At 38.8% G+C, this 14,773-nt stretch overlaps 1 protein-coding gene across 1 annotated transcript in view; it reads right to left on the minus strand.

Annotated features, from left to right (window-relative positions):
- Positions 1-10,227, minus strand: part of GORASP2 (golgi reassembly stacking protein 2) — a 33,369-nt gene extending 23,142 nt beyond the window's left edge. Inside the window, exon 1 of the mRNA XM_030852116.3 lies at positions 9,916-10,227. Coding sequence (XP_030707976.1) covers positions 9,916-9,978 — 63 coding nt within the window. The 5' untranslated portion in view covers positions 9,979-10,227. The remainder of the gene's footprint in view (positions 1-9,915) is intronic.
- Between the last annotated feature and the right edge of the window lie 4,546 nt (positions 10,228-14,773).

The raw sequence follows: 14,773 nt of genomic DNA on the forward strand, positions 1-14,773 counted from the left end.
AAGTGATCCCACACACTGATTCTTATCATGCCACCCTCCAAGTATCAAGTTTTACCACTATTTGTTTGAAATGGAAAGTTTCCAATACCATTAGAATTGTTCTTCCCCATAACTCTAAAAAGATTTAATAGCTAAATTTGGATTCTAAAATAAATAAATAAATGTAAATAATCCTTTCTCTATTTTCATTTGCTAGAAACATCGATATCTCTGTTTCTAATGGACCCTGAAATTAATTTCTTTCCTAACTTTATTTACATCATTAGTACCAGCACAATTCTGGCATCTAGGTATCTTAATTACTACTAGGAAGCCAGCAGAGGGAGCCCTAGAAAATGCTCTCTTTGACCCTAATTCATTTACAGAAAATTTCCTATATTTCATAGCATGGAAAATAAATTCTACTACACCACAAATTAAACATCCACAAAGGTAAGTTCCTCTGGCAGTACTACCCACTGACAAGAATCTCTTAGGCACCTAATCTCTCAAGCATCAGATTACCACTTCAATACTTTGTCCCCTGTGAGGTCTCATGATTGTTGATTCGTGTTTCCTTCAAACCGTCTTAATTTAAAAAAAGAAAAAAAGAAAAGAAAAAACATATATACCCGGCTCCATGGGCTATTTATTATTGGGCCAAATATCACAGCAATTTAAGATGAATAGATTAACTTTGAAAGTTTAATAATTAAGATTTTACATGGGGCTTCCCTGGTGGCGCAGTGGTTGAGAGTCTGCCTGCCGATGCAGGGGACACGGGTTCGTGCCCCGGTCTGGGAAGATCCCACATGCCGCGGAGCGGCTGGGCCCGTGAGCCATGGCCGTTGAGCCTGCGCGTCCAGAGCCTGTTCTCCGCAACGGGAGAGGCCACAACAGTGAGAGGCCCGTGTACCGCAAAAAAAAAAAAAATGTACAGTGAAAAGATAATAGAATTTTAGAGCCAAACTGACTTGATTTTGAGTCATGGTTTGCCTACTTATTAGTTTTTTGAGCTTGGGAAAGTTTATCTTCCTGGGCCTCAATCTTCTCATCTGCAAGGAAGAGAAAATGCCAGCTACTTTACGAGAATATTGTATAGATTGAATGAATTTAAGTTCACAAAATGCCTAGTGAAGTCTCTGACATATGATAGGAGTCCTACAAATCTTAAACTCCTCTTCCTAACTCCACAATCACCACCTGAGGGCAAATCTTTATAACCAATTAATTCCTGGACACTACATTATTTTTCTAACCATGTATTAATTATCTCTCACCTCTTAAACAAAAAAAGAGAAAAAGACATAGAACGTCAGTCAGCTAGGAAGAGGAGATAAATCATTTTAAAAAATGTTGTCTCTCAAAAATCAATTCTATATGGACATCAGATCTAAAGGTCAAATGTAAAACAATAAAGCTTTTAGAGAAAAACATAGAATATCTTTGAGATCATCAAGTATGAACACTTTTCTTTTTTTTTGGCCACGCTGCATGGCATGCGGGATGGGATCTTAGTTCCCTGACCAGGGATCAAACCTGTGCCTCCTGCACTGGAAGAGCCTTAACCACTGGACCGCCAGGAAGTCCCAAGACTTCTTAAACTGAACACAAAAAGCTAACCATAAATTTTTAAAAAACTGATAAACTTTACTAAAACTATGAACTTCTGCTCATCAAGACACAATTAAGAGAGTGAAATAATACAACATAATATCCAACAAAGGAACTGTATTCAGAACAAATTCAGAATTACTGCAAATCATTAAGGAGAGTGAAACCACAATGAGATACCACTTCACATTCACAAAACCTGCTAAAGTAAAAAAGACAACAACAAGGATTGGCAAGGATGTGGAGAAACTGGAACCCTCATACTAAAATGGTGCAGCCACTGTGGAAAACAGTTTTGCAGATCCTCACAATGTCAAACAGAGAGTTATTGTATGACCTAGCAATTCCACTCCTAGGTATATAACCAGAAGAAATGAAAACATGTCCATGTAAAAACTTATACACAAATTTCATAGCTGCTGGAAAGTGGAAATGTCCTTCAACTGATGAATGGATAAACAAAATGTGGTACACTTATAGAATGGAATATTATTTGGCAATAAAAAGGAATTAAGTATTGATATATGCTACAACATGAGTGAACCTTGAAAACATTACACTAAGTGAAAGAAGCCAGTCACAAAGACCATATATTGTATGATTCCATTTATATGAAATGTCCAGAATAGGCAAATCCATAGAAAGTAGATTAGTGGTGACCAGGGGCTGGGAGAAGGAGGAAAAGGGAGCAACTGCTAATGGGTAGGGAGTTTATTTCTAGGGTGATAAAAAGGTCCTGGAATTAGATACTGATGATGGCTGCACAACTCGGTGAATATACTAAACAACCAATGAACTGTAAACTTTAAAAGACTGAATTTAATGGTATGTAAATTACATTTCAATAAAGCTGTTTAAAAAAGAAGACAGACAACTTAACGAAATGGAGAAAAGATTGTAGCAGACACTAAACAAAAGAGGATGCTGAAGTGGTCAATAAATATGAAAATGTGGTCGACTTCAACAGTCATCAGGAAATGCAAATTAAAACCACAATGGGATACCACTACACACCTATCAGAATGGCCAAGATGAAAAAGGGAAAATACTAAGTGTTATGAGGATATGGAACAATCAGAAACCTTAATTGCTGCTAGTGGGAATGTACATTAGTAAGCTATTTGGCAATATCCATACTAAAATACACACATCTTTGCAAATATTCCACTATTTAGTATACCCAGTAGGAATGGGAATACATATGTTCTCCAAAGGCATACACAATGTAACATTCACAGCAGCACTATCTGTAACAGCCCCAAGCTAGACTGGAGGAGTTCAAGGCTCACCTGTTAAAACATTCTCTTCACATGTTTTATCAAAATAAATCAAAGAGCATGTTCTCCTGATTCTGACCCAATGCTGTAACTTGTGACATATGAAGAAATTTGAAATAAAATTCTAATGCTAATTAAATGAAATAAAAACCCATCACTACATCATAGCTTCCTAGAAAAGATCTGCATGTTAGAAAAATGATGCTGAAAGAAACTGGTCTGCTTCAAAAGAAACTAAAACTCTGGCAACATGCCATCTTATTTTATACTCTTCAAATACCAACTCGGGTATTTGTTTCTTTTGGAAAGAAAACTTGCTGTGTGATCTCAGGCAATAATCTTTCTGTGCTCCTTTTCCTTAGCTGTAAAGTGAGGAGGCTGACTAGATAGTCTCTAAGATTGAATGACTCACCATGAAAGAAGTCTGTTGTTAAGCTATCTATAGATTTTACAGTGTAGATCAAACCCAACAAGATCATTTTTAATTATACAGACTGTAGGTCATTTTAGTTCAGGTGTTTAGTAACACAGTGGCAAAGCAATGAAAAGGACACTGGTACTCACCTATCTTTTAAAATACAGATGTAAAATTTCCTCAAAAATGAGGATCTTTAAAAATTAACAGGAACATTTATAAAATTAATGGGTCAGATTTGATCCAAAACTTAAACAGCAGTGACGTACAGGGTTAGGTACATGGACAAAAAGTAGCTGCTGAATGGCTAATTAAATGGAAATATTAATTAAAATGTTTACAACAAGTATATTTTAAGCAGTATTGGCACTATAATAGTTGTTCTCAACAGGTGACACAATAACGTAAATGCTAACAATAAAGGTAACAGCTAACATTTATTGAGTTTTTATCATATTCCAGATGCTATGTTAAGTGCTTTACATGGAATATGCCATTTAATCCTCAGAATAACCAATGAAGTAGACAGCATTTTTTAATAAAGAAATTTAATGTGCTCAATTTTTTTCCAAAATATTTTCATGTATACTATCTAATGTGGTTTTTAGTAAAAAAACAAAATCAAAAACAAAAGGTGGAGGAGGCACTACTCTTATCCCCACTTTTCAGATAAAAAGAATGAAGCTCAAAGAAGTTCAAAGGTTTGCCCAAGGGAAGACAATGAAGTGATGGAGTGACACTAGAATCTAGTGATTCACAAGGGTGGTCTCCAGTGGTCTACTATGATAGTCTCTCAATGTATCCATGTCCACAAGGTTCCTTACTGCGGATAATGTGCTTACATGATCCCTCACTGATGCTTAAAAAAACAAACACACAAGCAAAACCCAAAAAACCCCAGCACTATTCTCTTCATGCTGTAGTAAATTGATATGCGATGCCAAGAGGACCTATACAGTCTCTCAAAGTAACTACTTTGTTTTTGCATATGTTGTTTGGAAAGAAGTCATCTTACCTGATAATCACAACTCCCAAGGCAATCTACAGTCAGATTCTAAAGTACATATCAAATCTATATGGATATTTTCTAGTTTAGATTGTTAACTGCTTTTTTATTAGTAAATCAATCAATATAATCCTTTTGGTAGAATATTAAATGAATGTACTGATATTAGTGGTTATTCTAAGTTCAATTCTTCTGAAAATTTCAGGGGAATTATTAAAAAGCCCTGTCAGTATCTGACCCAGAAAGGCACTGAAGCCAGTTCTGTGCACTCTACTACTTACTGACCAGAGACAGAAACCATAATTACCCACCAAGAGCAGGTCTCCCCAAATGAGGATCCTGAAGATCCATACATTAAAGCACACTTCATCACAAAAATATATAAGGGTATACAAACAACATGACACTACTAATTTGTTCAAGGCTTATTAATATCAGTTAAAGTTTATGTCTAATTATACTGACAATTCCTAAAAGTGTCCTAAGGTTCACAAACATTGTATTTCATGGCATTAATAAAACATTCTTTCATAATAAAATGAAGTATTCTGATTCCTACATTTGAAAGCAATATCAAAGAATGTGTATTAAACAATTTCACAGCCTTTTATTAGAAGAGATCAATTTTGGGAGCAGGTTAGAATCTTCAAATCGTGTTTATAAAGCTTTTTCAATTATAACTTTATATTTGGAAAACATCAAATAACCCAACTGTTTTCTTTTTATACCCACTGTTTCAGAATAAGTGAGAAGATAAGGGATAATAGTGAGATTTTTATGTTTTTCAAATGGGGGCATGAGTTTAAAAAGTTAGAGAAACACTGGGTTAGAATAAAAAAAAATTATGACTATCAAATAATGGGATTTCACTTTCTCAGAACAAGTACCCAGTTGAAATCTTGCAGGATTTCATGTAGATTACTTAGGTTCCATTAAAAAAAGAGCACATCTAGGGACTTCCCTGGTGGCACAGTGGTTAAGAATCCACCTGCCAATGCACGGGACATGGGTTCGAGCCCTAGTCTGGGAAGATCCCACATGCCGCAGAGCAACTAAGCCCGTGCGCCACAACTACTGAGCCTGTGCTCTAGAGCCCGTGAGCCACAACTACTGAGCCCACGTGCCACAACTACTGAAGCCCGCACGCTTAGAGCCTGTGCTCCACAACAAGAGAAGCACCGCAATGAGAAGCCCGCACACCGCAACGAAGAGTAGTCCCCACTCACCGCAACTAGAGAAAGCCTGTGCGCAGCAGCAAAGACCCAAAAACAGCCAAAAATAAAATTAACTAATTAATCAATTAATTTTTTTAAAAAGTATAGGCAACTCTTAAAAAAAAAGAAAAAGAGCACATCTATATAATAGTAGATACGGTCTAGGTATTCTGTTTTCTATAGAAATAATTCCACTTACTCTCACTTTCTCCTCTAAGGAGAGTACCTAATGCTGCCCAGTCTGCAGCAAATGGCTCAGAAGATAAAAACCTGTTATTACACTGGAGACACAATTCATCTCAATGGCCTTTCCTTCAAAACATCCATCATCTCAAAATCTCTCTCAGAGGAAATTATAAGGAACAGTGAACATGACATTTTTCATATCCCCATGCTGGTGTGAACACTGGTTCCAGAATGTCCTCAGATATCCTCCATTTCAAAGAATATTAAGTGTGGAGTGGAATTAATTTGAATATTTTAATTTAGAAACATCTTATAATGGGCATCCATGAGGCAACTCCAAAAACGTAATTTTGAAAATGGTCTTGTTGGGTTTACTTGATAATTAATAGAAAATCTAGACAAGAATTCTGTATTCAACATACTGCAACTGTAGTAACTTCTAACAAAACTGAGAAGTCCTGGCTAACATTTCTCCTGCCTTATGTTAGGATTAGAGAATGGGAATAAAAGTGGTATGCATGGTGAATGCGGAACCGGACCCAATGCATAAGGGAATCAGAAATACAACGTTCTTTTTCTTTTCTTTTTTTTTTTTTTGGCCATGCCCTGCGGCTTGTGGAATCCTAGTTCCCCAACCATGGATCCAACCTGTGCCCCCTGCAGAGGAAGCAAGGAATCCCAACCACTGGACGGCCAGGGAATTCCCTATAATGATATTTTCAAAAGAAAGCTTCTGAACAAATTTTAAAATCTTTCACTAGGAATCCACTTTCAAAAAATAATTTTTATAACTATATTTTTTGTAAATATACAAATATTTCATAGTCACTGTGAAAATTTGGGGTAATATATTAAAATTTAAAAGGAATAAAAATGTCACCATCCACCAATAATCATTTTAATATCCTGGCTTATTACCTTTCCATTTTATTTCCCTAGGCACTCAAATGTACATGCACACACACAGAGGCATACCTGTGACCACAGAGTGTTTTGAAACATAATTTTCACTGAATGCACAGAATTCCAATCTGTAGTTAGGCCTTGATTTATTTAACAATTCCTCATTTGTTGGATATTTAGGTTGTAAAGCCAACATCCTATGATAACTTTTGGCCATACTGTACTTGATTATATCATATTACTCAAAATCTTTGTGAAACATGGCTAAAGGGCAATGGTAGGCACAGGGAAAAAAAAGACGAGGAAAAATACTTCAACAGTATTTACCTTTAGATGGCAGGATTACAGGTAATTTAGGTTTTTTGTTATACTTTCTGAACTTATCCAAATGCTCTCTAATGAACACGTGCCGATAATCAGAAAACAATGTAGTAATTTACTAAAATGAAGACCAATGTTTATATAAAGACATTACAATTCAATAATATGGGAAAATACATTTTAAGCGAAAACGAAAGGTAGGATTTAAGGTTGTAGATATGTATTTGTAACAGCAAAAGACTAGAAAAACTAAATGTCTAACACCAGGAGGTGGTACTTAACCAAACTATGGTATAAAAGACTTACTATGGAGCTAGGTGAAGGCAAGAGGCAAATCTCTGTGCGCTGCTATGGAAAGATAGACAAGACACTTTGCCAAAAAAGACACCAGGGTGTTTAACCATATGTAGCATGTTATTCTAACAGTTACAAAAGGAAACAAAAAGAAACAGTGAAAGGTTGGGGGGGGGGTGGATTCTTTTACACTCATAAAACATTTTTGAAAGGATACATAAACTATGTTGGTTACTTCTAGGGTGAGTATGGGGAGTTGGGTATATAATATGATCACAAAATGAAAATGTGCATTAATACATAATAGATAAAAAGGTAAGTACACTGTTCATAGCAGAAAATCTGGAAACATTTCAAGGTTGTCCCCTAAATATTTTTTAAAGCAGAATCTAATAATGGATATGAAAAAATAACAGAGGAAACATAAAGGTCAATCTCTGAATTGTAGGAATACAATTTAAAAATAACAGTAATAAAACAGCAGTGTATATGGGTGTCACTATAAATTGGTATTTCAAAACACAATCATACAAGTTTTTATCACTAGCAAGGAAATGGCCAGGGAATTGTTAAAGAAAACTAACTTCTAATTAAATCATTCTAGAACTTGTTAAACATGGGTGATTTTATTACATGATTATCCTGCCATATTTACTCTGGTTTACAAGCTCAGTAATCCAGAGATGAAATATACAACCATAATTTAGGCAATAACAAATGAAAAGAAAATTTTTATATGTTGAGATTTAACAGAGTACTTTTCCCGTCTAAAAACAAAGATAAAGAAACCAATTACAGAATCAGGGCAGAGTGGGTTAGGAACTCAGAAACATTTTTAAAAATTCTCCTAAACTAGATGATCATTACTATTTTAAAGTTCCCTCTAATAAAATTCAAATGAAAAAAGAATTATTTCATCTTTTGCAACATTTATGCTCCAGATGCAGACTGGAAACTAAGGTTGCCCCTAGTGCTTCTAAAAATCATATTTATAGAATAACAGCATCTGCACTACTGAATATGTATGAGTGCTGATTTTCGGAGGTGCACCTATGTAAAGAAATACACTTCAACTTGTTTAACGACGAACGTAGTCATTAACAAAAGTCAACAGAAGTCACTGAACTGGAATCCTTTTGATACGTACACCTTTCTTACAGACTTTTAACACTCATTAATACTGTGCTTTACCTAGCGCGTAATTATAAAAATATCACGAATCCCCAAGGATTCATGGCCACAATCAGCAACTGTGAGAATCAGCTAGTAATACTGGATAACATACTGCAAAGCAGAGAACTCAGAATCAAACCAGAGAATAGAGAAAGTACCGCCACTAACTTTAACTTCACATCTGGGATCTGACAATTCTCCTTCCATTTCCCCTATCAGTGTGGCACTTGGGGGTTGGTTTAGCTAAACAGAACAGGAAGGTGTTATGGTTTATTTATAGATTCCCTTTATTTTCTGGGAAAACCATCCTTTCCCACCAAGCGTATGGCTTCAAGAGGGATTTTTAGCAGAGTGGAGAGACAATTAGACGTGATAATCCTGAAGATCAGAAAGGTGATTGATAACGGCCCTAAGAATGCTGTCTCACCTAAAACATGGGACCTAAGGAAGAAGATGACTAGCACCAGGAAGTGCACTTTCCCACTTTCAGTGAAAATGCTCTTGCCTGTGAGGAGCTATCTATTTACACTATATTATGTTCTGAAATGGTGCTACGGATTGGGGCCACTCTGTTGACAGTCCATCACGTTATCACTCAACGCAGGTGTCACAACACACAACCAACACTGCCTCTTTTAAAGGCTCCCAGTTCCTTGAGGAAAGGACCACACGCTCCGTACAACCCAGGCTGTTCATAACTGGGGCTTAGCTAACGCCTTTCGAGATACTATGTTTCTCTGCATCCTGGTGACCGAAGTTGCTTTCCTTTATTTACCTGGGTTTGTTTTTTTTTTTTTTTAAAAAAAAACGTTCCTCTCCATTACCTCTTTTACACTGTGGATCTAAACCTTAATCTCCACCACACCCTGAGCAGCCTTAGAAAAAAGAGAACGGAAGTTCCCACCGCCAGGAAATGTGGAAAAGGAGGGTTGGGAAGGTCAGGAGCGACACAGGAGAGAAAAAACCACAGTCAAAATCAAGTAGATTTAAGTCCGTCAAACCTACTTCTAGGCCATTTCGTTTTGTTTGCTTAATTGGCCTTTTCGGACACCCGGACAGCGCGGAGGAGAATCAACACCTGCCGTCGCATCCACCGCCTCTAGTTTGCGGGTTCCAGGCTTCCTTTTCTCGGAAAACTCAAATGCTACCTTCACCATCACCTCTTTTGCAGACTGCGCCTGAGCCTTCCCTAACTTTGGGAGCTAAGAATGAAGGGGTGGGGGCAGAGAAGGCCGTGAAGAGGAAAGGAGTCAAGGTTGCCCTCTCGCCTGGGCCGCTCCTGGCCAAGTCGCCGGCTGCCTCCTCTGGTCCCAGCCCGTCCTCCCGGAGCGGCGGACCCGGGCCCGGGGCGCTCCGGGGAGGCGGGTTGTGAGCGGCCTCCTGAGCCGGCCTCGGCCAAAGCAGCGCCCGCGGTCGCCTCTCCTTCGGGAGAGGCCTGGCTGCCCCGGGAAGAAGCCCGTCGGAGCCTCCGCCTCCCTGCGGCCGGGCCCCGCCTCCAGCCCGCCGCCCCCGGGCCGCCGTCGAAGCCCTTACCCGCAGGACATGGTAGCCTTCCGTGCCCCCGCCTGGGATCTCGACGCTCTGCGAGGAGCCCATGGCGGCGGGCGATCAAGGCGGCCAGGCCGGGCTCCGCGCTGCTCCCCGCCCCCCCCGCGCACCGCCCTCTCCGCTCCTCCGCGTAGCACTTGGGACGTGGCACTCGCAGCCTCAGGAGAGCCGGGCCGCACTGCCCGCTGGGAGATCGTCGCCGCGGCAGCCAGGGCCGCTGCGACGCCGCAGACAGCGCCACCTGGCGCGAGCCACCGGGAGGGGTCTGAGCCCGGGAGGCAGGGCTGGAGTGGAGGGCGGGGAGAGGCCTATTCGTGCTCGCGAGAAAGCAGAAATACGGTTCATCCAGTCACTACACCTTACTACGGGTCCCTGGGCTTGACAAGATTCATCTAGACGCGTTCCCGCTCTCCCGAAAGAACGGTCGCTTGACTGTAGCTCCCCCTGGTGGCCAGAGGCCGGGAAGGGGCTCCTGCTGAAAAGAATAGGGGCGGATGCAAACACAGCGAGCTCCCTAATCTCTGGGTTTCTGAACCTCTAGGTCTTGTCCCCAGGTTGCGCAGAAGATTGTGGTAGTGGCTCTCCGTGGGCGGAGTACCGTGTCCGCTCCGCTTAGCTCAGTTTTATAAAGGAAAATATCCTAAAGAGTTATGGAGGACCCACCAAAGTTCTTTTTGTTTCCCTAATTGTGAGAACAAGATCAGTCTATCACAACCTGAGCGATGCCCTAGTGGGAAACACAGTTGGATGACCTTGGCGTTGCACCGTCTGCTGCTGGGTTCCCCATTCCACTTCCTTTAGGTAGCCAAGTTGTATTCACACTTTTCCTACTCGGTTGCTCCTTTGGTCCCTTCCCTCCAAAATTCCCAGTTATTGCCCAGGGGTCAATTTGGCCATCACTAAAGGTGGATCAACCAGATATCAGAACATGTGTATTCTGATGTGAAGCAACGTGAAGTAACTATTATCACCCATGAAGTATGCCAGACCAAAATGTTTAACTTGCTCTTCTCATACCTTTATTTAGATCTTCCAGTTTACAGGAATACAAAGGAGAGAAGAACAAGTAAAATGACTTCATAAGGAAACAACCAGACAAAAATAAAAGAAACGGGCTGTTCTTTAGAACAGCTGGCCAGTTCTTCTCATCAAGTCAGAATAATAAGAAAGGGTCTGGGCTTCCCTGGTGGTGCAGTGGTTGAGAGTCCGCCTGCTGATGCAGGGGACACGGGTTCCTGCCCCGGTCCGGGAAGATCCCACATGCCGCAGAGCGGCTGGGCCAGTGAGCCATGGCCGCTGAGCATGCGCGTCCGGAGCCTGTGCTCCGCAACGGGAGAGGCCACAACAGTGAGAGGCCCGCGTACCGCAAAAAAAAAAAAAAAAAGGGGTCTGTACTGGGTTAAAAGAGATATGAAGGACATAACCAGGAGATGAAATGAAAGGTCTTGAGTTGGGGGCTGATTTGGAGATATTAGCTGTAAAGGACATTCTGGGCTCAATTGGGAAAATATGAATACTGAGTGTTTGAAGAAAAGCATTTACTGTCATGGAAAAGTGGAAAGTATTGGCTAAAAAAAAAAGGTTATAAGACAGGATATGTCTGTAAACAATATGAAAACATTTTTGTAAATAAAATGTGTTAATACATAGTATGTATATGAAGATGTGGTTAGGGTTACAGTAGTGATCCCTGGGTGGTGACAGAGATGTTTTGTTTCTGCTGGTTCTACATTCTAAAATGCTCATGGACTGCTTTTGTAACAATAAAAGAGTATTTAAAAATAAAAAATCATTTTTCTTTCTTTGCTGTCAATAAACGAATACAAGGTTTTTAGGAGACCTAGTACATACATAAATGAATTCTCCAGTTATTAGGCTCGTCAAGGACAGAGAATGCAGTGGAGTCAGCTCTGTGTTTCTAATACTCAGCAGAGTGCCTGCCAGCTAATTTAATGAATTTGATGCAAATTAATGAATTTGACACAAAGGAATACGTGTAAGAGCTAGGTTTGATGATAATATTCTTGTTCTGCTTGGCAATTATAATCCTCTTCATGGTGGGGTCATAAGCTGTTGCTATGTTGAGTGGTCAAAATTTTTGTTTCCCAGACGTCTAACACGAGCCATGGTTTGCAGAACCCTGGCTGTGGACCTGAAGTAGCCCATGAGCAACTCCAGCCCTTCCTTAGAGCTATAATGTGTCTCAGCCATTTACTTTCTTACCTTCTTGATTTTATTCAAGCTCATCCATACATCTTGGGATGCTCTTTCCTACATTTTCTACTTCAGAAAATTCTAACTAATCCCTTAAGGCCTATCTCAAATGTTACTTATTTATCCTTAAATTCAGAACGACTCTCTCCTTACTCTGAGTTCCTGGAATAGTTAATTCTTCATTTCTGGTAGCATCATCATCATCACAGGCCTGTCTTCCACCATTTATAGTCCATTCGTTCAGGGTGGGGACCATATTTTTCACCTTTATATTACCAGTTCCTCGTTGAGAGTTGGGAACATGGTAGTATTGTTTGTTGATTTGAATTGAATGTGTGTGATTGAAGAGTTTCCAAACCTTTTCTTTTTCAGGATCAGTTAATAAGTTACCTCTGCTGTTCCTATTTGTGCCTCATCAAAACCTGTGTTACTTCTTTATCAGCAATTGGTAGGGGGTGAGGTGCAAGGCTACCTGATTTGGGATTGAGACTATGTGATAACCATTGCTCCTATTTTTCCTGGTGCCACTCATTTTCCTCTTTTACTTGGGAAATATGCTCAGAGGGAAGCGAATAGAATAAATAAAAGAACAACCAACGATGTTGCCAAAGCTAATATAAATTAATATAACATGATGGAGGGGAACACATGGGAAATTATTGTCCAAGTCAGTCTCAGTTGAAGTTGGAATCTGCTGCAGGCAAGTTGGTATTTTGAAATATCACAGGCAGCAGAAAAATGAAGCCCAGCAAAAGCAAATATCTACAGACTTAAAAAAGTCAAATGAGATGAAATCTATTTTTCTGGAAGAAGAAGCATCTGATACACAATTTTGTGTGTCTATTCTGGGTTTCATTAATCCTCCAGATTCTTTTGGCTATGCAGGGCCTTTTGTGTTTCTATACAAATTTTTGAATTATTTGTTCCAATCCTGTGAAAAATGCCTTTGGTATTTTGATAGGGATTGCATTAAATCTGCAGATTGCTTAGGGTAGTATGCTTGTTTTAACAATATTAATTTTTCCAATCCATGAGCACAGTATATTTTTCCATTTGTTTGTGTCATCTTCAGTTTCTTTCATCAATGTCTTACAGTTTTCCAAGTACAGGTCTTTCACCTTGGTTAGATCCTAGGGTTTTTTTTGATTCAATTGTAAATGGGGTTGGTTTCTTAATTTCTCTTTCTGATAGTTTATTGTTGGTGTGTAGAAATGCAACAGATTTCTGTGTTTAATTTTGTATCATGCAATTTTACTGATTTCACTTATTAGTTCTAATACTTTTTTGGTGGTGTCTTTAGGATTTTCTATATATAGTGTCATGTCATCTGCAAACAGTGACAGTTTTACTTCCTTTCCAATTCAGATTCCTTTTATTTTTTTGTCTGATTGCTGTGGCTAGGACTTCCAATACTATGTGAATAAAAGTGGCAAGAATGGGCATCCTGGTCTTGTTCCTGACCTTAGAGGAAATGCTTTCAGCTTTTCACTGCTGGGTATATTGGCTGTAGTTCTGTCATATATGGCCTTTATTATGTTGAAGTATGTTCCCTCCAAACCCACTTTCTGGAGAGTTTTTATCATAAACGGATGTTGAATTTTATCAAAAGCTTTTTCTGCATCTATTGAGATGATCATACGATATTTATTCTTGAATTTGTTAGTGTGCTGTTATCATGTTCATTAATTTGTGGATATTGAACCATTCTTGCATCCCTGGGATAAATCCCACTTGATTATGGTATAGGAGCCTTTTAATTTACTGTTAAATTCGGTTTGCTAATATTTTGTTGAGAATTTTTTCATCTATGTTTATCAGTGATACTGGCCTTTGATTTTCTTTTTTTGTGGTGTCTTTGTCTCATTTTGGTATCAGGCTGGTGCTGGCCTCACAGAATGAGTTTGAAAGCATTTCTTCCTTTTTAATTTTTTGTAATAGTTTGAGAAGGATAGATGTTAACTCTTCTTTAAATGTTTTGTAGAATTCACCCGTGAAGCCATCTGATCCTTGACTTTTGTTTTTTGGGAGTTTTTAAAATTACCAATTCAATTTCATAAGTGGTAATCGGCCTGTTCATATTTTCTATTTCTTCCTGATTCAGTCTTGGGAGATTATATGTTTCTAAGAATTTATTCATTTCTTTTAGGTAGTCTATTTTATTGGCATATAATTATTCACAGTAATATTTTATGAGTCTTTTTATTTCTGTGGGGTTGGTTGTAACTTCTCCTCTTTCATTTTTTATTTTATTTATTTGGGTCTTTTTTTTATGAGTCTGGTTTATCAATTTTATTTATCTTTTCAGAGAACCAACTCTTAGTTTCACTGATCTTTCCTATTGATTTTTAGTCTCTATTTCATTTATTTCTGCTCTGATCTTTATTATTTCTTTCCTTTTACTAACTTTGAGTTTGTTCTTCTTTCTCTATTTCCCTTAGGTGTAAGGTTGGATTGTTGTTTTGAGATTTTTCTTGTTTCTTGAGACAGTCTTTTATCCCTATAAGCTTCCCTCTTAGAACTGTTTTTCCTGAGTCCCATAGATTTTGGATTGTTGTGTTTCCATTTTCATTTGTCTCTTTGATTTCTTCAGTGACCCATTGGTTGTTTAGTAGCATATTGTCTAGCCTCC

Source organism: Globicephala melas, chromosome 7, assembly GCF_963455315.2.
Source record: "Globicephala melas chromosome 7, mGloMel1.2, whole genome shotgun sequence".
Taxonomy (NCBI): Eukaryota; Metazoa; Chordata; class Mammalia; order Artiodactyla; family Delphinidae; genus Globicephala; species Globicephala melas.